At 36.8% G+C, this 25,454-nt stretch overlaps 1 protein-coding gene across 6 annotated transcripts in view; it reads left to right on the top strand.

Annotated features, from left to right (window-relative positions):
* Sox6 (SRY-box transcription factor 6) overlaps window positions 1-25,454 on the top strand; it is a 577,529-nt gene that overhangs the window by 495,420 nt on the left and 56,655 nt on the right. For all 6 annotated transcript variants that reach the window (XM_071616371.1, XM_071616370.1, XM_071616368.1 and 3 more), the window contains 2 exons: window positions 1,541-1,766; window positions 4,865-5,052. In XM_071616371.1, coding sequence (XP_071472472.1) covers window positions 1,541-1,766; window positions 4,865-5,052 — 414 coding nt within the window. The remainder of the gene's footprint in view (window positions 1-1,540; window positions 1,767-4,864; window positions 5,053-25,454) is intronic.

Genomic DNA, 25,454 nt, shown 5'->3' on the forward strand with positions numbered 1-25,454 from the left:
GACAGAAGGCCTCTTTCTTACCAGGACCAAAAGAAAACAAAGCAAAAACCTAGGACATCATTACGTTATCAAATAAATGAATTATTTTCTCTGGTAGTTTGGTAGAAAGGGGGCCTGAGTTTGGAATTCAGTAAATTAGAATTCAGATTCTTTCAATCACGCATGACCTTGGAGAAGTGATTTTGATCATTCCCATCTCCATTTCCTCATTTGTAAATGTAGAATACCACTGCCTCATGGAGCTATTGGTGGCTAAATGAGGCAATATATGTGAAATGCTTCAGAGACTACTTGGTATGTTATCATTCTTTTTCTCTTTCCAGTTCTCCTTCTCAAGTGGTATTTTCTGGCATCTCTTTTTGTTCCCCTTAATCAGTGGTATTTGTACTGGAAGAGACCTTAGAGATCATTTAGTACGAGACCCTCTTTTTAATGGATGAAGAAAAAGAGCCCTAGCGAGATGCCGTGTTTACCAAGGGAGAGAATGTTCTGTTACCAAACTCTATTTTGTATTTCAAATAAGGTGACATTAAAATCCAGCTCTCTGTGCCTCTCAGAAGCAAAACAGGAGTTAACATTTGCTGATGATTTTATTTTAGAACATAATAATGCAGATCTTAAAACTGAACATTTAAATGAATATGCTCATATTATAACCAAATTTCTAGGATGATAGAAGTGTTGCTACAGGTATTTTATGGCAGGATAAATGAGACAAAATGAAAGCAAGGAGCTTAGCTTTAAAGTTCCTAGCTAAACTAGAGTTACAAGCCAGATAGCAGAATAGTGTGCTCAGTGTAGAGGGAAATGCATCTTAAAATAGACATTCCGTAAATATATGTAGCAAAGGGTATAACAAGACATCACTTTAAACATGAAAAATAAATTGCGTATAGCATAGTATGTAAAACATAATTATAATGTGTGCTTGCTCTTTGCAAAAATTAATTTTAAACATGAATAGAGACCAGAATATAGACCACAAAGAGAGCCCACACCCAGAAAGCCACATAGAAGCCATGGTGTGGCATGTGGCTCTGTGGGCTGGGGCCCAGATCAGAAGAAGACTTTCCATGTTTCCATTTTTAAAGTACTTGTGATTGTTTGATTTAAAATATATATTAAAAAATTAGCTGCAGAGTCTATTTATAGTTACAGGAACTTTTCAGAGAGAATAACACAAAAGCACTACAGAGCTACTGAAATTTTAAATAATTCTTTGTAAATGCCCTAGGTTAATTTAGATCCCTGAAAACACATTAGGAAATTAAGCTGTAATGTGAGCTAATTCAGATTTTAATTTGGCAAAAAGAATGATCCAACTACACAGTTAATGTAAATAGAAGCATAACACAGGGAAATTAATGAGGTTTCCTTTCGATGAATCTTCAAGGAGGTAGATAATTAGCTTCTTTTGTTATTATTGTAGGAGAATGTAGCATTGTCTCTGAGGTGTAAAATAACTGTGGCTTACTAAGTGATAATGTGCTTCATTTGTCTTTTTTTTTTTTTAATAATTATTTATGTTAAACTCTTGCAGGATGAAACAGCAGCACAGCCGCTGAATCTCTCTTCCCGACCCAAGACAGCAGAGCCTGTGAAGTCCCCAACATCTCCCACACAGAGCCTCTTCTCAGCCAGCAAAACCAGCCCCGTCAATCTGCCAAACAAAAGCGGCATCCCCAGCCCCCTTGGAGGAAACTTGGGAAGAGGATCCTCTTTAGGTAAATGGAAAAGTCAACACCAGGAAGAGACTTATGAATTAGGTAAAAGAAAGCAAACCTGTTTAGTGATAACTGATCCTCATTTCCAACCCGTTCCTTAAAGATAATCCTCTTTTCTTTTCTATTGAAACATAGCCCAAGTTAGTATTCTGGGTGATTAAAACTTTTGGAAAAAATTCTAATGTAAATCCCGCTGGAATGGGTTTTTCAATTGGTGGTGACTTAGATCCAGCAAGTCACAGACTTGAGAAATTCTGTTTTTGTCAGTGCTTTCTACCTAAAGTAACTCTCCAAGGCCTTAGGACCTGGCCTCAATGCTGCCTGTCAAAAGTTTAAACCTTCTTTTGAAATTTTATATTTTCTCTTCAAAATGTATGTGAAATTTACATGTTATTATTTATTAATTTTGCATTAAAATAAATATAAATTACATACTTCAATAACATGTGAAATAACATTGATATCTAGGAAGCTATATCTTGTACTCCTGCATATATTGTCAAATATCTCTAGGAATATTCACACCTCTGTGTGAAAACTCCGGAGGAAAAAACATGGGTTTTAAAAATGAGACAGGCTTGCACTGAGAGCCTTTACTGACTAGTGGCCCTGGGAAATTTATTTAATATTTTAAAATTCAGTTTCCTAATCTCTGAAAGGGGAATAGTATGCCTCAGTTCATAGGCGACTATGAGGATTAAAAGAGAAAAATGTATATAAAGTGCCCAGAACAGTGTCTAGTACCTAAGAAGATGTTCAATTTTAAAAGGCTAGAATAAATAATACCTACACATTTACAAATACTATAATGAAACAATAAATATGAAAACACCTGTCAATAGGAGAGTGCCAAAAAGCATTAAAATTATTACTGTATTCTTTATAACTCTTAATATTCTAATAAAGACATTGAGACTTGAAAAGGTTAGGGACTAGACCTAGCGTTTCTTCACCATGTTACCTTGCTTGTATTATTGAATCCTATAGCTTAAAATTCTCCTTATGCTAGATAGAATAACATGCAACTATAGCCATTTATAGTTACAAACATTGTTGCTTATTTGATTTTAATAAGGTTGTGAGTTAGGTGATTCATGATTATGATACTTGTCACACAGGTAAGGTAAATTGTGGTTCTTACGGGTAAAATGATTTGCCCACAACACTGTAGCTATTAATTAGCAAAGCCAGAACCAGAATCCAGGTCCCCTTACACATAACTCAGTGTTGTTTTTGTAAACTCATAGTTGAAATATTTACTGAGTGGGCTGAGACTAAGTAAATCTTTTGTTAATGAGACATATATCTTCCTCATTGAAATTTGGGATATGAGGATCTCTACAGCAGCCTATTCTTATTTTGTGTCAGGATGACTTCTTCAGGGATTCAGAGATTTTCACCTCAAGTCAGAGAGAAGTAAATCATTTCCAGCATATGAATGTGAAGAACATCCTTTGACTGGATCTTTATTGTTGTGAGATGAGAGAAAAAGTTCAACACAAAGATAAATAATAGACCTGACCTTGAAATGGCCCTCCTATAATTCACTTCTTCATTTTTTTTCAGAACACATTTGTTTACTGTACAGATAATTGTGAAGGACAGAGATGACTATTCTTATAGTTCTATACTTAGACTTCAGCAGATGGGCTGAAGCAATAGCACCTGTAGTCTTTGTTGTCCAGATGACATTGGATAGAAATGGTCTTTTTATCAGAAAAGCCCCAAGACTAAATATGTGTGTGTGTGTATGTGTGTGTGTGTGTGTGTGTGTGTATTTTAATGTCCTAAAAAGTAACTGATTTGTTAAATTTTCCCATTGATAGCCTTGGGATTTTTTCCAGACTCACACATATATGTACATTCACTGCACATCTAAGACACGTGATGTGAGCGTGATTGTAGTCTGGTTTCCTTTGTCCCTTCCGACTATGTGAGGTGTACACATATGCACACACAAACACACATGCCCATATACATGTGCCATGAAAATGCTTAATGCCACTGGGCCTCAAGCAAGTGGACATTAAAATTTGCCACAGAAGCTGAAATTAGTACTCATCAAATAATTGTCCTTTAAAAAATTTTTTTTGTTGTTGTTGTTTCTTTAGTTGTGGTCAGACATAATACCTTTATTTTATTTTTATGTGGTGCTGAGGATTGAACCCAGGGCCCCACACATGCTAGGCAAGCGCTCCACTGCTGAGCCACAACCCCAGCCCAAATAATTGCCCTTTTTTGTGTAGAATTGGAAAACTTATTCAAAGTATTTTATTTTGCTCACAGTAAAATGCAAGATATCAAAGAACATTAGTCAATTTCATTTTGAATCTTTTCCCTCTGTGTTGCATGAAATATAATAAAAGCAAATATTTACTCTCACTTTATTGGAGCCTTTGTATTTACGTGAAAACTGTTCCCACACCCTTGGCTTAGCTATCTTGAGGATAGGGAGTGAAGAGCAGTGGGTACTGGGGGTGGGGTAGGGAGGGGGCCATTCTTCTCTTGGTAAATAACTGAGGTTGCATGATGAGAAGAATGCTTCATTAGCCAGCCAGCAATTGGGGAATGGAGAACACGGAGAACATTCCTCCTGCCCCCTCGCTCCTGCAGTGGACACACGAACATATACACACAGAGGTCACTAAAGCACACATGGAGCTTCATAGATTTTTTTGTTTCCTTCTAAAAAAGAAACAGTTTTCCTAAAGGGGCACACCAAATATAATAGGGTGCCGGGGTACACATTCCTGCCTTCCCACTACATTCTCTTATCCCTATCCTCCACACCACACCACTCCTCCAGAGAAAGCAAGGCCATATACAGACTGGGGAAACAACTAGAAGAGGTATCTCCCCCAGTAGATACACAATTGGAATCTAGGAACCTTCATCTGTGAGAAAACGGGTAGCAAGAACCCATGTAGACTTGAGTGGTGGGGCTGTTCTCCAAGGACTAAAAGGGACAAGCACTTTGGTTGCCCTGGCTTTCTGTGTTCTATGCATAGTATTGTATAGCTTTCCCAACAAATATGCCCCTTCCTTATTCAGAAAATGCAGAATTCCACAGGAGAGTGGAGAGTAATTCTTTTTATGAATTTATCCTCACTAGCCTTTAATAATGCATCCTGTATACGCAGATATCCTGTCCAGTCTCAACTCCCCTGCCCTGTTTGGCGATCAGGATACAGTGATGAAAGCCATTCAGGAGGCTCGGAAGATGCGAGAACAGATCCAGCGGGAGCAACAGCAGCAACAGCCTCATGGTGTTGATGGGAAACTGTCCTCCATGAATAATATGGGACTTAACAACTGCAGGAATGAAAAGGTAAAACTGGTTTCTCTCCTTCACTGATTCTGCTAGACCCATTGGCTTACTGTCATCTGTTCTTTCAAGATTCCCAAATATCAACTTTCAGCCCAAATTTGGGCTTCTAGCTTGAGGGCTATCTTGTATTTTACTCAAATTTGTCATGTGTCCCATTTACTGCTGATTAACAAAACACACAAGACATGCTTTCCCACACAGTGTGGGACCTGCCTATTGATGTCTTTCTGTCACATTATGAAATGTATCTTAAAGTGTATATATTATGTTATTAGAATAAAAACAGAGATTGGCATATTTAAAAAAAGCATATGTGCTCATGATTAAGGCTAATAAGATACCATAACCATTGAAATTAATACTGATTTTCCAGTCACACAGGGCAAAAAAACAAAACAAAGCGATTTGTAAATTCATTCACTTATCTTTTTGTTTCATCAAATAATTTATCCAGTGCCTATTCTGTGATAGACTCTATGAGTAAATCTGAAAAGTTTTTGCTCTAGGAGAGCTTACATTCGAGCATGGGAACAAGACAATGATGAAATAAGAAATTAAATATGCAGTGTAATGTTAGGAGGTGAATAAATGCCATGAGAGAAACTAGAAGCAAGAGAAGGGTGTTTATTTTAGATGGAGTGGTAATGACTCTCAGAGGAAGTGACATTGATTAGAGACCTGAGTGAAGCAATGGTGACCTATGAGGAACAAGAGGAAGGTTTTTCAGGCAACAAGAACAATAAGCATAGAAGCCAGTGGGATGACAGGGAAGAGTCAGCAGGGGGATGCAAATAAAAAGTGATAGCCCAGACAGAGCATATTAGACCTGGTGGGCCCTGGAAAGGCTTTTCATATTATCCTAAGTGTAATGGGGATCCCTAGACTGGTTATGTTCAGGATGTTGACATGATCTGGTTTATATATAAGAGGATCCATCATTGTGCTTTCTGTGGGAAAACAGACTGTAGGAGGTGAAGCATGGAAACAAGCAGTGTAGCTGAGGCTATTCTAGTAGATGGGGTAGAAAATTCTGATTATCTGATAGGATGAAACATGACTATTTTTTTAAGACACAAAAATACTTTCCCAGTGCTATATTATGAGAGTGTTTTTTTTTTTAAAAAAAAACAACATGGAACTATATGGGTACAAATGAGTAGCATGATGGGCAATGTCTTAGGTAACCGTTTTAGAGTAAGATCTTTAAAAAATATTTCTATTCAAACAAGACTGGGAATATAGCTTATGAATTCAGGGCCAAGAGCCTCTTCCTCATTTCAGTGCTTGCTAATTCTAGCATGTGGCAGAGTCTCCATTAGTCAGTCTCCATTCATCTGAATAAAACTTGTAGTTCCTCCAATTCCTAAAAGGATTTTTAAATTTGCACATGAAAAAAAGTCAGAAGTATGTGATTCTATGTGCTGCAGGCATTTGAATACATACCCGTAACCAGGGTGTTTATTTTTTAATATGTTTTCTTGTGTTTCCTTCTTACAAGATACAGTGATATGAGAGTCTGGAAATGTGGGTGTATTCGTTTCCTCAGGATACTTTGACAAATGACCACAAACTCAGTTGCTTCACACAACAGAAATGTATTTTCTCTCACTTTGGAGAAAATCCAAATGGGACTCCCAAAGTGTGTATGTGATCAAAGCCCTTACACAGATTAGGAAGTTTAGCTCTGAAAGAGTGTTGACTTCTGAAAGCTTAGTAAAGAATATGGTTTTACCCTCAGTTACCACTGCACTGAGTTACTCATGTTAACATCATGTATGTATGTTTTTCTTGTGTTCTTTTAGCATGGAGTGTATCCCTACCATTTTCTTGATAAACTTGAGGGCCTGTTTGCTCTTGGAGACCTCGAATAGCTCCAAGTTGCATCACTTATTTGGAGCAAAGACACCCCTTTCTGGGGTGGGGGGCATACCCAGGATTAAACTCAGGAGTACTAGATCACTGAGCCACATCCTCAGCCCTATTTTGTATTTTATTTAGAGACAGGGTCTCACTGAGTTGATTAGTACCTTACTTTTTGCTGAGGCTGGCTTTGAACTCGTGAACCCCTGCCTCAGCCTCCGAAGCTGCTGGGATTACAGGGATGTGCCACCACACCTAGCCATACATGCCTTTTATGTATAAATGGTGGTTGGTCTTTTGGTGTCTAGCTAATCATATACATGCTGGTTCCTCCTTCTGCTCAATAAATATGTGCCTCATTCCCTTTTAAATGCCTTATCCCATTTTGGAACCGTGGCAGTGGGTTCACAAGGCAAAGGCCCTCTTTAAGAGCTTCCTAAGTAGATGGATATGGGTAGTGTATGGCTTCAGGACTAAAGAGAAAGAAGAAAGCTTCATTCCTAAATATCTCTGCCACTCTGATACCAGAGATACACAGTCATTTTTTTTTTTCACCAAAGATAGTTTTCTGCTCAGTGAAAATACCATGAAATAATAACAAATTCAATTTTTGTGTAAATAACTGCTTTATGACATAGGTAAGTGAAAAGTTTTGGCATGGAATACCAAGTGGAAAATTGGGTGAAAAGCAAGAGAATGGGTACATGTACCATCCCAAATCTTACAGTTTTGCCAAGTGTTAATCCTAAAATTACTTTGAGAAAAGTTCAGTGATTTTTAACATTCATTATTTTTATTTTTATTTATTTATTTTGAAATGAAAGTTGCATTCTTACTGAAAATTCTAATAATACAGAAAGAGGTATGGTGAAAAGTTAATAATTCTCTTTATCCCATGAAGTTCCATTAATTACTCAGAAATTTTCTTTGAGTAGTAACAATCATTAGTGAGTCAGAAAATTTCTTGGCATAGTCAAGCAAGTGTTAAGAAGTTTAAGGGAGTATATTCTCATTCAGAACAGTTGTCACTGAGTTATCATTTATACACAATGTGCTATTTGGCAAATTGATAAACCTTTCTGAGCCTCAATTTCTTCATCTATAAATGAAGGTAATCATTGAAGATATAATATAAGATATATGTGATTGCACCTGGCTTAACTCCTGCTACAGAGTAGGTGCTGCCTGAACTTTTTCTCCATACCATTACCTAAATAATAAATGACCCTTGAACATATACAGCAAATTCAGTTGTCCTCCCTTATCTTCAAGGGATGTGCCATGGACAATACCAAACCCCATATATACTATTTTTTCTGTGCAGACACATCTATGATGAAATTTAATGTAGAAATCAGGCACAGTAAGAGATTAACAACAGTAACCAGTCATAAAATAGAACAATGATAATAATATACTGTAATAAAAGTTATATGAATGTGCTCTCTCTGAAAATATTATACTTACCCTTCTTTTTGCAATGATGTGAGATATGATATAATGGCTATATGGTGAGATGAAATAAAGAGAAGGGATAGGCATTTTTAGGGTTCTATATAAGGATTACTTGAACACAAGCACTGTGTACCTGGGTAGCAGATCTGATAACGGAGATGGCTATTAAGTGACTGATAGACAGGTAGCGTTCCAGCATAGCATGGATACACTGAACAAAGGAATGATTCAAGTCCTGCAATGATTCAAATCTATGATGAGATTTCATCATAGAACCCAGAATTGTGTGCAATTTAAAACTTATGAATTGTTTATTTCTGGAATTTCTTATTTAAGATTTTCACACCATGGTTGACTGCAGGTAACTAAAAATCTGGAAAGCAAAACTGCAAATAAGGAGGGGATTACTGTATAGTGTATGTTTCTTTTCATCTGTAAAGATTTTCTTATATACAAACTGAAGAGGATGTTCAGTCCTTCTTGATACCCAATTTCTTCATGGTGGTCAGGACATTGGGACATTGCTTAACTAATTCCTCTGATGTCCTCCTGGCCTAGATGTGTTTCCCTACCCTCCCCCGCTTTTTTTTTTCCATAAACTTGAGGGCCTGCTTGTCCTTGAAGACCTTGAGTAGCTCCATGGCACATCTCTTATATGGGGCAAAGTTACATATACCTTTAAAATCATATCCCATATGTACTTGTATACTTGGTGACACTATTATAATAAATACCATTAACCTCAAACAACAAAAATCTGTTTCTTGCTGTTCCATGGGCCATATGTCCAAGATCAGGCTGATAGTATGGTCAGGTTCTTGTGAGGGTCCTTTTCTTGGTTTGCCAATGGCCACCATCTCACTATATCTTCACATGAAGGTTGCCTCATCTTCTTAGGCACTAATTCCATCATCATCACCTCATCTAGTCCTAATCACTTCTGAAAGACCCACCTCCAATTACCATCAAATTAGGGATTAGAACTTCAACATATGGAATCTGAAAAGACAAAGAAATTCAGTCCATAGCACCAAATATTTTTGAGTTTGTATCATCAATTGATGTTGAAGTTCAAATGTAAACACTATTAACTTTAAATTCTGCAGATTAATTTTAAGTATTTCTCATTGACTGTTCTTAATTCATTTGGGAGGAAGAAGTCTTAAGATTAGAAATGATGTAACATTATTTTGCTTTGGAAGACATGGAACAAAGATGAGGGATTAGGTTAGCATTGAAAAGATCCAAATTTGACCTAAAATTTATGCTGAATATTACTGAGCCCCTGAAAGTAAATTGCAGAGTAGTTTCTCCAGAACCAAGAAATCCTGGGAGTCATTGACTCAGTAGATAACTGTACTGGGCTTGATTTTAGGAAACTAGAAAAGTTCATTATATTAAGGGATATTGTGTTCCTGAGCCTCCCTTCACACATTCTCCCTCCTGAATAATGTCACTGTTCTGAACATACATTTTGTGATTCTGTAGGTTTTGTTTAGTATGCATAGTGTAGATATCAATCCTTCCTTATTAGGTTAGTTGTGGTTAGAAGAATAAATTAAGAACATTACTTTAGGACCCCTGTGATGGTATCTTTGGATCTCTTATGATTAAAATACCCATCTTAATTCATGAGATTCCATGGGGCACTGTGTCTTTTCCTGAGAATTAGATTTTCTTTTGAGTCAAAAGAATAAGTATATGACGTGCAATAAAAACTAGAAAATGGATTGTGACAAATTAAGTTTGTCTTCAAAATTGGCCACCTTGGAACTATTATCTCAGTTTCCTTAAATGTAAAAACCCATAAATTAGATTTTTGAATTTGTTTTTTATAATCCATAATACAGTTTTAGATAGTTTTTTAGTGTGGCTGTCATAAAGCCTCATAATTTATTAAGCTTACCTCTCTCTCTTACAAAGGAATGTGGACATTCTTTACAAGAGAATGTGACCCACACTTGGGTTCCCTGGGAAGCAGGCCATGAGATGGACATTAGTGGCAGGCTTGTTTGGGAGTGCTTTTGGGGTTTCCACCTGTGGCAGGGAGACGACCAAAGCAGGACTGGGCAGAGAGAGAGTTTCTGCTTTGGTAAAGTCTCAAGTAAGGCCTCACCTCGGGCAACCCTTTGGCCATTCAGAATCGTCTCAATGGGGTGAGAGGGTGAGCTTTTGTATACTTGTTTCAGCCAGTGCTTGGATGAGAGCTACCCTGGGAAGAGGACATGACCTTGGGTGAGGCGACTGTCTTCAGTTAAGGCAATGCCAAAGAGGGCCGACAGCTGAGGGCTAGCTAACAAGAACAGACAGGATAAATCTTCCAGTTCTGAAGGGGGATCTGGGCAGTTCATTGCAGTGACCACTGTTGCAAGTTACATTTGGTAACATGAGATATGTATGAGACAGATTTGTACCATATCATCAGTGTGGGCTGACATTTACTACCCAGGCATAGGAAGCCTGTGTCTTTATACCACATATAGGCTCACTTATGTGTCCACATATATACATAATTACCCATGGTGTGTTTCACTTTATTGGGCAAATCCTTGTTTGGGCACTTTAAAATAAAACATTGTTGACTTGATCGGCCAGAACGGCACCAATGGAGTTGTTCTGGTTGGCTGTGTTATGAGATATTTAGGGTCTGTTAAATATATAGACTGTGGGGACAATAGACTGTAACAGCACCTTAGGAGCTGTTATGCTCCATCATTTTAACATAACCTCTGTGCATGTCCTGCCAGCAGAAGTCTGAGTTACTGCCCTGGTTTTAGCTTTCCGCACCAATACCACCAGCCTTCTCCATCCCTAAGTATCAGTGCAATTAGATCATATGATATGTTAATTGCTTACCAAATTTTGTTGTTTTGACATCTTTCTATAGAGAATATTTTAGTTGTGACAATACACAGCAGAATATTAATCAGCTGCTTCTAAATGTCCTCAGAGCTAAGCTAAGGGCATCTAGATAAAAAGAGAGGGTGAGATAGGGTTGGGCCTTCTTAGTTAACTGATCTGATTGAAGTGTGTTCTGTATCTTTTCTGACCTTGATATTTGAATGCTGACTCTGCAATTGGTTAGAGCAACATTCTTGCATAAGTATTATGTGCCAGCAGGTTACATACCATTCGCAGCTTTTCATAAATAGGCAGATGACCCATCTATATCCATGTGGCCTGAGCTGCTATTCCCCTCATCTTCTGAGAATTGCTTGAGAAAATGCTTGACCTCACTAGATGTCAAAATGAACTATTGTGGACACAACTGTCACACTTTACCTGCTGCCCAAGTATATGGGTGGGATTAAACTACAGTGTGGAAGAATTGGAGAGAACATCACATTTGATCTGGTGCAATTGCTTCCACTTACATTTGGGGAAACTGAGATCTATTGAAAGAAAATGACTTACCCACAGTTACAGTGGATTCATGACAGAGAAGGAATTAAATCTCAGCATTCTTAATTTCTAGGTAATAGTATTTCCATTTATAGAACAGTATTAAATTCCATGATATCTTTAAGCCTGTTATCTATAAATGTAGTTTTTACATTGGTGATTTTTTTTTAAAGATAGAGGGAGGGAGGGAGAGAGAGAGAAAGAGAGAGAATTTTTAATATTTACTTTTAGTTTTCGGCGGACACAACATCTTTTTTTGTATGTGGTGCTGAGGATCGAACCCGGGCCGCATGCTTGCCAGGCGAGCGCGCTACCGCTTGAGCCACATCCCCAGCCCTACATTGGTGATTTTTAACCTTTCATGGAATGAAGCAAGGAATAAGCACAGGCTGTGAAGCAGAAAAGTGCTAAGTTCCCTGCTTTCTATATCCTTGTCATTTCTGTACATTTTTCACTTTCTGTCTGGATAGGCATTCTTCCCTGCCATGATGTACCCTGGTTCTGGCTCTGGAAAGATAATAGTCAGGAAACAGAAGGTTGAATGATGCCCATACAGACAAAGGAACAAAGGAAGAGACTAGGTCAGGAGCAGCAGGAGAACGAGAGGTCATCTAGTAGATTAAAGAGAACATGGATTCTGGTGGTGGTACACTCCTGTAATCCCAGTGGCTTTGGAGGCTGAGGCAGGAGGATCACGAGTTCAAAGCCAACCTCAGCAAAAGCAAGATGCTAAGCAATTCAGTGAGATCCTCTCCGTAAATAAAATACAAAATAGAGCTGGGGATATGGCTCAGGGGTCGAGTGCCCCTGAGTTCTATCATCAGTACTCAAAAAAGAAAGAGAGAGAGGAAGAACATGGATTTTGAAGTTGACCAATTTGGGTCTCAGTTCTCCCTGTGCTCTTTTCTTACTGTGTTACCTAAATGAATTACCCAACCTGTCTGAGTTCAATGACCATATCTATAAAATGGAGGTAATTATCCTTTCCTTGAAGGGTTGTTTTAAGGAAAAGATATACAGTGTACATGCCTTGCCCAAGAGATGCTCAACTAACATAAATTTGTTTCTTACTTTATCATCTGTCCAGTGACAAATAGATCAACTTGTTCTTTAGAACCACAATGTTGTAAGACAGAGCTAAGTCTAGTAAAATGGTAACACACAGTTTCATACAAAGCCAACATATGTGTTTTTCTTTTTCATTCTTAGAGTATCTTGTATATATTAGCTACCTGCTAGGATATGGCATGTAGTAATAATGTTTAAATATGATTATGTTAAAGTGCTAGGGAGCCTTTGTCCCTACTAATTTAATGTAGTATTTAATATAATTCCACAAAAACATAATCCAGTGTGATTTTTAAAAAATACTTAAAACCTGATGCTTGTTAACAACATGTATTTATCATGCCAAAATGGTATTTTTTCAATCAAGTAAAATAGGAAAATAATTATCCAATCATTGAGAAAAATTGTAAACTTGTTCTTATTTAGTCGAAAAGCTGTTGTTCAGTTTTTACAAGTGTAGATTCTTGCTCCTCATCCATATTTACCAAATATCAGAATAGTGCATCAGTATTATACTGATGTAATACTGCCCCCTCTTATTAGAAAAGAAAAACATACTGGATATCTTCAGCTTCTCATTGTCAATTGCCATAGCTCCTTGTTATTTATACAATTGATTCAGATATTCATTGTTGCATGACAGGATAAGTTTAGACAGAAGATCAATATAGCTGTACAATAATAAATGAAAGCAGCTTGTGAGCAAATTATTTAGCAACGTGTGTTTGGAATGAATGAGCTCTTTATACAGCTCACAGACTAGTGAGCTTTTGTTGTTTTCAAAGATATACATAGTACTAATTAATCAGGGTTATCATTTTTATGAGCAGTTGACAAACATGTTTACTTGCAGTACTTATCTATGTCAGTCTCTTTCCAAGATGACAATAATGGGTGTTGTGAGGAATGTGGAGCATATTAGAAGTTGTACAGCAAGGGACCAATTCTAATTTTAATCATCCTCATTTGCAAATCAGAGCGGTAGTCAGTTTTAACAATCTGTGTAGTACTTGACAAGGCAGATTTTTGTAGTGCTTCTATGCTTCAAAACTATTATTACATATATTATCTCTCTTAAAGCTTTCCAAATCCAGGGATGTAGGTAGGATTGCTATTCCTGTTTCACAGATGAGGAAACCAAGACCAGCTCTTGATCACTTCACTCCAGCATTCCCTCTCTCCATCATCTCATTTGTCCCCTACAATTCTATGAGATTGATAGAGCAATTTTACTTAAAATCGAAGCCAAGAAATACATCTGAGTTCCAAACATCAATTTTAATGAAGTGAATGTTAAAATCATGAGCCAAAGAAGTCTACCTAGACATATGTGCTTCCTGCATATTTCTTTGAAATAAATAGCTATGTTTATACTTGTGATAGTGTTTTTCTAAAAGAACATACACAGATCAAAAATGCTATAAAGTTAGGAAAAAAGCAATGTAAGTTTTATTAATGTTGGATTTTGCATTTGAACCAATAATATTGGGCAGCTATGCTGTGTAGTCTGTGGGCTCCTGGCTGAATGTAATCATTAAGTTCTTTTTATTTCTGTTGTCAGGGCTACTTGATTGGTTGCCTAGCTACTAGTTTAAGACCTAATTCATTAAAAACAAAACAAAACAAAACTTGTTTGGCTCTTTTCTTCTTTGGATTTTAAACAGAAGGAATGGTAAGAATTTATACAGGTTAACAAGGTTCAAGATACTTTTTAAGGATAGAGGTGGAGGTGGGCGCAAACATGAAAGTTTTAGGTGTTTTTGTTGTGTGTGTGTGTGTGTGCTTGAGACAGGGTCTCTCTGTGTTGCCCAGGTTGACCTTCAACTTGTGATTCTCTTGCTTCAGCCAATAGAGTAGTTGGGGTTACAGGCATGTACCACAACATCCAGTCTAAAATTTTAGTTTTGTTTGCAAGTGTTTTGAGTCAAATGCCACATCCAGTTAATATATCTCCCAGGGAAAGGGTTAAAATTCAATAATTCTACATACATTTTCTGGAAGTTGTTGGTTTGGGTACATATGGAACATATTTACTAATTACAAGCATTTTATGGACCTAACCTCCCACTATGGCAGGTACTTTGTAATTTTTCCTTCTCTTGGATCTAATTTTTTCATCTTTCTAAACAGTTGTTTTCAACATTCTTGGTCTTAAAAATTATTAAAGTCCCTAAACAGTTTTGATTTATGTGGTATATATCTAGCAATATTTATCATTGCATATACTAGATATTAAAACTGAAAATAAGAGGATTTGTTTTAAATAACAATAATAGATCCATTAGATATTGATATAGATAATAATATCATTGAATATTCACTATATATTTCAAAATAATAAAACAAAAGGATAGCTTTGTTTTACTTTTTTGGTTCCAGGGATTGAGCCCAGGAGTGCTTAACCACTCATCTACATCCCCAGCTCTTTTTTTTTTTTTTTTTTTGAGACAGGCTTTTGCTGAGTTCCTTAGGGCCTCACTACATTTCTGAGGTTGGCCTCAAACTTGTGATCCTCCCGCTTCAGCCTCCTGAGTTGCTGGGATTATAGGCATGTGACACCATGGCCAGCATTTTGTTTTACATTTAAAAAATCTTTTTAATGTTTGGCTTATTAGAAAACAGCTAGAATCTTGTATCTGCTTTGGTGTTCTAATTTTATCATTGCCATTTAGCTTCATGAGTACCATTTTACACTCAAGAAAGAAAAGGAATGAAAGGGCAAATGATGTCTCAGTATTATTGTGATAATAATTTTGGTTTAGTGGAAGCTTTCAAAGTGAATTTAGATTGTTAAGGGGCCTTCTTTGAATATGTGCTGTTCTAGATCATACCATACGTATACCTGCATTAATATGTTAATTGCATTCTCCTTAATTTAAAAAAGTCTTCACTGTTCAAACATTGTTATGTTTAGAAATAACTAGAGATTTTATTCTACTTGAAGTAAGGAAAAAAGCAATTAATAATTGCCTTGATGAAAAACAGATTTTGAGTGTTTTGAGGTGATACCTGTAGTATAAAAACAATAAAAACATGAAAACTAAATAGGCAAGATAGTGGGAAAGAAAAATTAATGGCAGGAAAATAAGGTAAATATTATAAAGGTTAAAGGCACAAAAGTTCTTGTCATTCATATTTGCTTAATTGCTAACAGGGGGGTCACAGACTTGATTGTGAGCTTCCTGGTAACCAAGTTAAATGGAAATATATTACAATATCAGCAGTATTTCTACTACATATAAAAAATAGCTTCTCAAGAGAAACCTGGATTTTCTCCTATGAGTCCTCATAAAACTTGAGACATACGTGAGAATGTTCCTCAGTATTCAGTTGGAGAACTACAATAATTTTGCAGGGCTGTTTCTTAACAAAGCTTTTACCTATCTTTTGGATCAGTTTTTACTTAGCTTTTTATTTTTTGGGCCTTAGTTTAGGTAATGTGGCTGATACTGCATTTTTTTTTATGCTCTGTCCCATGGAGATGCTTTTTTTTTTTTTTCAATTCCATTCCATTTTTTAAAATTATGTATTTACTACACATTGAACGTATGTAGTGGAAAGTTCATCAATGTTCAATCCTGGCTTTATCACTTATTAAGTTAATATCTCAGCCTCAGTTTCCACATATGTAAAAATGTCAGGATTTGAGAGCTAAATGTTACTGTATCCAACCTCCTACTAAATTATATCATATACATATTAGGCATTTAATTAAATGTTTCCTCCCTTCCTTCTGCTTTCTTCCTTTCTTCTATCTCCCTCCTTCCCTCCACCTCATGCTTCTTCCTTTCCTTCCTACTTTCTCCCATCCACTTGATTAAGATTATCCTAGAAATAGTCATAGTTTCTAAGCACAGGGATTGTTGTGATTATGTGATAGAGAAAACCATATGAGGGGTCTTTCCCATACTGACACATAATTGGTTGAAAGTCAGGCTAAAACAGATCTTTGCCAGGGATACTGTAAACTTTATCTTTTTAGATGATTGTGAGTCACTGAAGATGTCTGCGGATCAGGCACATTTAATATGAAATACATTTTAAGAAGAATCCAAGTACTAATCCGGGGAGACCCTTAGAGAGGCGTGAAAGAGTGAAAAGACCATGTGTTTTAGACTCAGAGTAACCTGGATTTCAGGTTTTGCATCTGTGACTTGCTATCTCTGTGACCTTGCTGAGCCCAGGGGTGATTGTCTGTGATTAATTATACTTAGTTCCCTTAGCTGTTGGAGGATTAATCAACAAACTGTAGCCTGTTCCCTTCTCATTTGTAGGATTTCCAAGACCTTTTCTGTAGGTAGAACTGTATTTTAAATTTATTGTTTTTGTTCTTTTGTTTTGTTGTTGTTGTTGTTTTGGTACTGGTGATTGAACTCAGGTGCGCTGAACCACTGAACCATATCCCCCACCCATTTTATATTCTTTATATTGAGATATGATCTTTCTAATTTGCTTAGGGCCTCACTAAATTACGGAGGCTGGCCTTGAACTCACAATCCTCCTTCTTCAGACTCCCAGGCTGCTGGCATTACAGGCATGTGCCCTCGAACCTGGTTTCCATTTGAAATTTATTTAAACCCACCTTAGACCTTTTTGCATTCCTACCCTTGCTGAGCACAGAACCTGTAAACTTTTCTAGTAGATACACAAAGTGTATATATCACAAACTTAGTATCAAATAACTTAACACTGTATTGTCCCACATAAAGAAATTGATAAATTATTCATGAAAAACATTCAACCTCCAAATTAGGTCGATTCCTATTAGGTGGACTTTAGAATCCACTTGATGTTGCAAACAATTTTTAAATATTTAAGTTGCAAGGAAAAAATCAACATACATGTTGTTAGGAATTTCCAGTTTTTTTTAAATAAACATCAAAGAAAAATATATATAGTTATGATTATCATCAAAACAAAATATTAGGCCTGAAGTGTTTTTGAAAGTAAGACTAAGACTGTTTAAATGACAAATTGTATTTTTTAAAGCCCAGTAAAACTTGAACATTTAAAGTTGGATTCAGTTTTAAATACAACCTTGTGAAGGCTGAGTAGATTCTAAACTATTTTCCTGTTTTCACTAAGCCCCTTGAGATAATACAAATGGCTCCTAAGTCTAACAAAACCTAAATTTTGATGTTTAGACTTCTCAGAAAACCATAAGCTTCCACTTGAAAATCTGCTGTTTTACTGCCTGTCCATCTTTGAACAGTAGATTTGCCTGGATTCCCTGTGCTAGGAGGAAGGTGCTCCCTTCAAAGCTGGGTGAACTTTCTTCAAATTTCAATGTCTCATTTCATGGGTGTTGGCTTCCATAGGTTCTGAAGATTTTCCTCTGGGATTTTTGCCCCGAAGACTAGGAACCTAATGTCTGATCTGTCCATAGATTTCTGGGGGACTCTGAAAAAAATGTCTTAATCAGTTTCTTTCCTTACAGAATCATAGGTTGACTGCATTTTCCCTAGTCCAGTGATGATAGATCTTTTCCTCTCAGAGGTGTAAATTAGGAAACTTTTCATTTTTATGGAAGTAAAAACGTGTAAGTTTAGCATTTTCTCACAGAAACACCATTACCCAGCACTTCTTTAAGCCATCACACTATAAGAATAGTTACATTAGAACTAAAAGAGTCTTTCCAGATCATTTTGTACAGCCCCTCATTTTATAGATGAGGAAACTGAAGCAGAGGGACATGTAGCAATTGTTTACATCCAATTATAAGGTATTAATGAGACTGGGACCAGAACCCCATCTTCCTGTCATGCCATCCTATGTGCTTTCCAGATTCCAAGCCAATGTTCAGGTGGTCCTAAGATGATTATGGTGGTGACTGTGAAGTATCATATGGTCACAAAGTGCTAAATTCACTCTAGTGGTGCTGATTTTGTTATATATTATAATCTTTGCAATAATGATGCTGCATTTTGTGGTATGTTGTATATGATAACTTGACTGATCAGAATATATGATTAAATGGAACACTGGTTTTCCAGGCATGCCTGTACATAGTAGGTACTTGACATAATATTAACTGATTTAAGTTGATGCCTATAATAGAACTTTCTATACTTTTATTTTATATGAAATGTTACTTCCGGATAATTCCATTTTTTAAAAAGACTTACTTGTCTTTCTAGCAGTTGATGAGGTAGATAATATAATCACTCTTTACTTTAGAAAGCTTAGTTGCCAGTTGCAAACTTATCAGGGGAGTTAATTGTTTGCAGAATATTTCTTTACATTTGTCAATTATTCTCCATTCTAATAGCCCTCCTTCCACCTAGAATTTTTTATTATTCCCCTTGTAGAAATGAGGATGAGGTTCTAAGAGCTCAAACCATTTGCTAACAGGTACCCAGTTAGTGTTCAAGTTGAGGCTCTGCAGAGTCACTGTTTTCAAATCCCACATTGTTTCCACAGTAGCTGATGAACTTCACTTTCATCCCAATGCCAGTCTCTGCCTATGTGTCCTGGTGAATGCCGAATATGGCTCCACATGAGTGTACTGTGTGCATGTGAGTGAACCATGTGTTGTGTATCTCTGTGCAGGTTTATGTGTGTCTTTTTCATTGTGTGTGAGTCTGTCTGGGTGTGTGGCTCCGCTTCTGTGTACGTGTTTTGTGTGGTTGTCTGTCCATGCATCTGTTTATGTCTTTGGGAATGGGTTCCTGCTCTTGGTCTAACTGTGTGCATCTGTGTCTGTGCATTTGTTCATGTCTGTCTGTGTCAGTGTTTCAGTCTGAATGTGTCTATCTGTGAGTATGTGTATCTGTAGGTATGTCTGTAGATCCTTGTCTGTGTTATTGTCCAAATCCATGTGTCAGTCTATCTGTCTGTGTCTGTTGACCTGGGAGTGGATGACTGCATCTGTCTGTAAGTCCCTGGGTCTGTGTTCTACTCTTGATAGTTGTAGATATTGCTATACTTGATTATTTTTCATTTTCTGCTGGAAGGCCTAGTTTATGCCTATGAAGAATAAACATGAAAAGTCTGCGCATGGTTGTACCTTATGCACTCTTTCCTTCAATGTTTCCCTCTCAACATTGTCTTGAATCTTGAATCTGATTGTCAGCAATGTGTCATTGGTAGCACTCTGACAGAGGTCTGCTTTTAGTTAAGATCAATTGCAGTGGTGACATTTGCAACCAAGATTAGAATTTCCCAAAGTACTATCTTCCCATTATGGATTGAAATACTTGCTTATATTTTTGGTAGAACCCTGATTTGCCCTTTATGTCTTTTTTTTAAATAAATGATAAATGATGTCAACAGCATTGGTTCTGAGAAAAAAAAACACAAAGAATGCCTTGTATAATGCATTGTCCAGTGTCATTAGTTTCCTTTTTTGGCTATAAGATTCCCTCTAGTTCTCATCAAAGAAAATCACTCTAAATTATTCTCTTCTCTTATTGATAATCAACATAATTTTTATGAAAAGAGAAACCATGACTTTTGGATCCTCTTGCATATGTTGATAGTAATATATCAACATTAAAATTAATCTCAATTTTCCATCTGTAAAATGGGAACAATTTAAAGAAATACTTTGGTGAACTCCAACATTAAATATATATATCATTGATTTATTAAGACTTTTCTATTCTGTTAAGAACATGAGTCCTCTGATCTTAGTAACATTCCTTCACGAGAGATTGGTAGCAAGTTTAATCTTTCTTACTCTAAGACCACTGATTTCAGTGCCATAAAATGATTTCCTCAGGTCTATGCAAATATCAGGAATGGAACCCTGTTAAGTCAGCCATACCTAGGTCCAAACCTCAGCATGGCAGACTAATTAATGATCCTTTCACCTCAACAACACCTTGTAGCACTAGCTGTCACCTGGGGCCTGTTACTTACTTTCAAGTGCCTTTGTTTACTCACTGGGAAGTGAAAATGATGATTACACCACACAAACTTTTGGGAAAGATTAAATAAAATAACATGTGAAGCAAGCTGAATGCAAATAAAGGTTCTTCTGGCTTCTTTGTGTTGTTTGTACCCATAAGTACATCATGGGAGTTATGTTGGAAATGCTCATTATCTGACATATGGGGTTTGTGTTAGATGCTTGACTTTCAGAGAACTATTGACTCGTCTCTTTCTGTCCTACAATCTTATCTGGGGGACAGGATAGATACATAAAAGGGAACCTGACAGCACAGAAACCAAGTAGCAAATGTGAGAAACAAGTTGTAAGAGCAGTTAAGCTCAAGAAGACAAAGGATGCCCTGCTGATCATGGCTGGCAAGGTGGAAAGAAAGGTGCTGGGGAACAGGAAGGGCTTGAAATGCCCCAAAGAAAGGACAAACAAGGTATGCAGATGAGTGTCCAGGTGGGGCCCCAGCACAAGTGTGGATGGGGCATGTGTCCTCTCATCTGGGGAATAATGGCCAGAGGACAGTTCTAACAGGGAAGGAGCAGGCTCTGAGGGAGAGGAAAGCAGCATTCAGGTAACAGAAGCCTTAAGTCCCAGGCTGAGAAATTTGACACAGACTTGGTGTGTGTGTGTGTGTGTGTGTGTGTGTGTGTGTGTGTATAAGATGCAGAGATAGAATGAATAATAATGATGGAAGTGGTGGTGACTGAAGTAAATTGAGTGTATTTTGCCACACAGATAAACTTGCAGAAAGTCAACTTGTTACACAGCAACTATAGAAGTGATTGATAATTGATTCTCTATCAGTGGGAGAAACTTTAGGGATACTGGATTGTAAATACAAATGAAATTTTGAAATAACTTACAATTTGTAGGCATTTATGATTGACAAATAGTTTTATACAAAACTCTCCTTGATTTTCCCCAAAATTATGTGAAATAGACATTATTATTATTATTATTATTATTATTATTGTTATTGTTATTTGTTGTTGTTGTTGTTGTTGTTAGCTCCCATTAGAAATTAAAAACAAAAACACTGAGAATTCATGAAGGAAAGTCTGGGTTCAAATACTAGCTCTTCGCTATATAAAGTCTATGCTTTCTACTGTACCACATTGTAGGTTACTATTATCAATAACTTCAGTAACTTCAATAACTCTTTTCTGTTCCTCTACACTGAGTCTGAAATGCTCAGGCATTCATTATTCATTGATTGCACACTTATGATTAGAGACTAGATTTTTGGAAGTAGTAGTTGCTCTTGTGTAGATAAAAAATTATTTTCACCTGAGTCTTTCTGTATTTTGAAGGTATCTGGCCTTCATCAGGCAGAAGAAATTTACATTATAGGAGGGTTACTTCTTAGTGGGCATTGGAAGAACTTTGAAGTTTCTTTGCCTCATTGAGACTTTCTCTTCTTTCTTCTATTAGGGAAGTTGTGGGTTCATTGCTCTCAGCTGCACTTCTCTGTCTCTGTCTCCTTATATGTATGAAGATTTATTACTCTCTTTCTTCCTTCTTGTTCTCTCTTTTCTTTTCTTCTCCCCCTTCCTCCCTTCCTCTTTCCTTTTCTTGTCACTACTATCCTATAGCTTACTATAGTTAAGGAGCAGTTTCTGACCACTGATAATTTTTCTCTGAACTGTTCCACTTGGAAGAGGTAGCTACTGTTCCTAGAGTCTTCAGTAGCCGAGCTCTAGCATGTAAGACATCCTTCTCCCTTAGTAGTCACAGGAGCTCCTGGGTGCACAGCTCTTGTGAGAGGGCCTCTGAAACTGCATAGGAATCACCATTCATGAAGGAGACAGCACAGGCATTGAGAGACAACCAGTGCAAATTCATTCAGAATCTAATGCTCATTTTATTTATTTATGGCTACACAGAAAAGTCTTAGACTTTAATAGCTTCAGAAAGTTAATTTTATAAAATAGATACTGACTTGCAAAGCTTTGGAAGCAAGCATGGACCCTGGGCTTCCTGATTTCATGACCTTTACCTAAAACTGAGTTAAGTCTCATGAATCCAGTCATGCAAAGTTAAAAGGAATTCAGCCTGGATTTTGAATCTGGAAACCTGTTTTATAGGTTATTATCTGTGGGATCTTGGGGGGAAACCTCTTGTCTTACTATGCTTCAGTATATACTGTGGACTCAATAGATTATGCTTTACATAGGAGATATAGAAAAGACTTTATAGTTTATATAATGTTGATAGTCACCATGGTTGAACATGGGCCAAATTTTGATGTGTGGAGCAGAGGATCACTGTAAATGACTTGGCTTGGAAGGGAAAATTTATGCTGTGTGCCATCTTGCTCTTGTGTCATTGAATCATAAGACTCAAAGCTGTATTAGGCCAGCAGCACAAATACGTAGCCTGTCCTCACTACTTTTCCATGAATAAAACAATTTTTTGGTTTATCATCTTTGTGGGTAGTAAGGAAAGGAGAGTTTATAGAAAGAAGAAATGAAGTCTTATTTTAAGTAAATCAGATCTGTTGTACCCAAGATCTTTGGAATTTAAGCAGGCATTTGTATTCTCTCAAAGAAATGGCAGAGGTCTGAGAATTTGAGAAACATAGGTGGATTTCCTGATCAACACAATACAATGAGATCAAAAAATTGAGATAATGAATTTCACGTGACTTTGTAACTGGTTTTCCAGAATCATATTCTCAAACTCTAATATTAAAAGATAACTTAATGAGATAAAAAAAATACCTAAAAACAATGTATGTTTTAGAGAATATTAAATATTGATATATCTTCAAGTATAAGCCATAGTAAAGGATGAAGTTTACAGTTAAATCAGTTTATCCAGAAGGCAAAGTATATGACCATGAAGTTTAAAAAAATTGAGAGTGCAAATGTGAACACTTCAGACAGAGTAACTGGTCTTCAAGGAAAAACTAATATTTCAAACCAAGTAGTTCCTGAGTAGATTTTATTAAGACTTGTTTATTTTGTCTGAGCATTCTAATAATCTAGCCCTTTATGTTGGATTATCAATAAGAGACCACAGTCCACAACCTGAAGCCTTATTTAAATGGCAGATTTTAACATGCAGGTCTGATACAGGGCAAGAAGGCTAGCTGGCCCTATGAGGCTTTTTGTTTGATGGTTGTTTTTGCTTTTAGTTTGGTCATCACCTCACCTAGAGAAAAGAAAAATTTTGATCATAATATAAATTTGAATGTTTTATTTAATTAGTAAAAAGCAGATTTAGTCTTTTTTGATTTTGCTTTCCTTCATATCAAATATTGTGGAAGAGTTAAATAAGAGCTACATTCTTAAACTTTTATATCATGTTTAAGTATCATTATATTCAGGACTTTCTTATATCATTAATTGGTCTGAAAGAATCACTGCAAATTCTATAAAGATTTTAAAACTCTGATAATTATAATGTTCACATGGGAAGTTGTTTGCTCTATGAATAACTGCGGTTTTTTTGAGACTGTGCAAATCCATTTTAGGTAAGTATCATTAGACAATATTTGGAACTGACTGAACAATCTTCCTGCCTCATAACCTATTCTGGCTAATTTTCTCCTGGACTCAGCAGAAAATAGAGGACCAGGAGAACCGTTATCCAAGCTTTAGGAATAAACTTGTAGTTGTTTACTGGTGGTCCTTTGTTAGAGCCCTTAGAGGAGTTGCTTTTATTTCATGTAGATGACCTGTGGTCTAGCTAGATACCATTTCGAATTCTGGAGGAACAATTGTTTAGTTATATTGAACATTGTTTAATTCTGCCACATGACCAGCGCGTGAGCTTCATAAAAGAAGGTTGGATGCATAAAAAATTGCTAGTGAGTTTTAAAATTAAAGAGACAGACTCTCATTACTTTTATTCCCAGCTCCAAGAGGGCTTCTCCTAGCTCCCGCCTCCAGCCACCTAATGCGGTGGCAAGGTTTACAGAAGAGGCTAGTGAGAGAGGGAGTGCATGCCAGGGAGTGAGCTTTTATTGGGGAACAAAAAATTGAAGGAAAAATCCCATCCAATGAAAATTAAGGGGGGCAGCATCCTAAGGTCAGGGCCAACGATTGGATCTTCAGGTCAGTGGCCAGGCACGCCTCTGCACGGACAAGCCCTTGTACCTGGGACAGGGTAGGGAAGGCTCTGACACCGCTGTGTCTAAGCGCCTCTCACAGCCAGGGAGGCAACTCAAATCATGTGCGAGGATGGCCTCCCACATTTAATTACATGATTTTAGACCAGGAATTCAGATTCTACTGTTTAAAATATCTTAGTATTTGGTTCTCAAACTTGAATTATCATAGGAAGTTCTAATATATGAATTAAGTCATAAATTCAGCTTCAATGCTATTATCATCTTGATATTTAAATTGCTGAACATGAAGCTGAAGATTGACTCTGAGTAATTGAGAAACAAAGTTGGTTCAGTTTCTACCCTCATTGTCATGGCCTGTTATATACTGCATTTCAATTTGTAATTTCTGAATGTGCAGAGGACAGCTATTTCTCCCCAATACAATGAGTAAGAAGCTCTACTCAAACGTACTTTAAGTTGGAAATACTTCAAGTTTGTGTCAATTAGCCAGTTGTGAAAACAGGTGATTTCAATTTATATTTACTTGTCTATTATTGCCATTTATAGACACAGTGAAAGGGAATAATAAGCACTCGGCCCATGCACTGCTTGCAGCCTCTCTGATGACAAATGGCTGATGGGTGTAAAGCCCATACCTCATTTACATCACAGGCATACTGT

Source organism: Marmota flaviventris, chromosome 9 (genome assembly GCF_047511675.1).
Source record: "Marmota flaviventris isolate mMarFla1 chromosome 9, mMarFla1.hap1, whole genome shotgun sequence".
Classification (NCBI taxonomy): domain Eukaryota; kingdom Metazoa; phylum Chordata; class Mammalia; order Rodentia; family Sciuridae; genus Marmota; species Marmota flaviventris.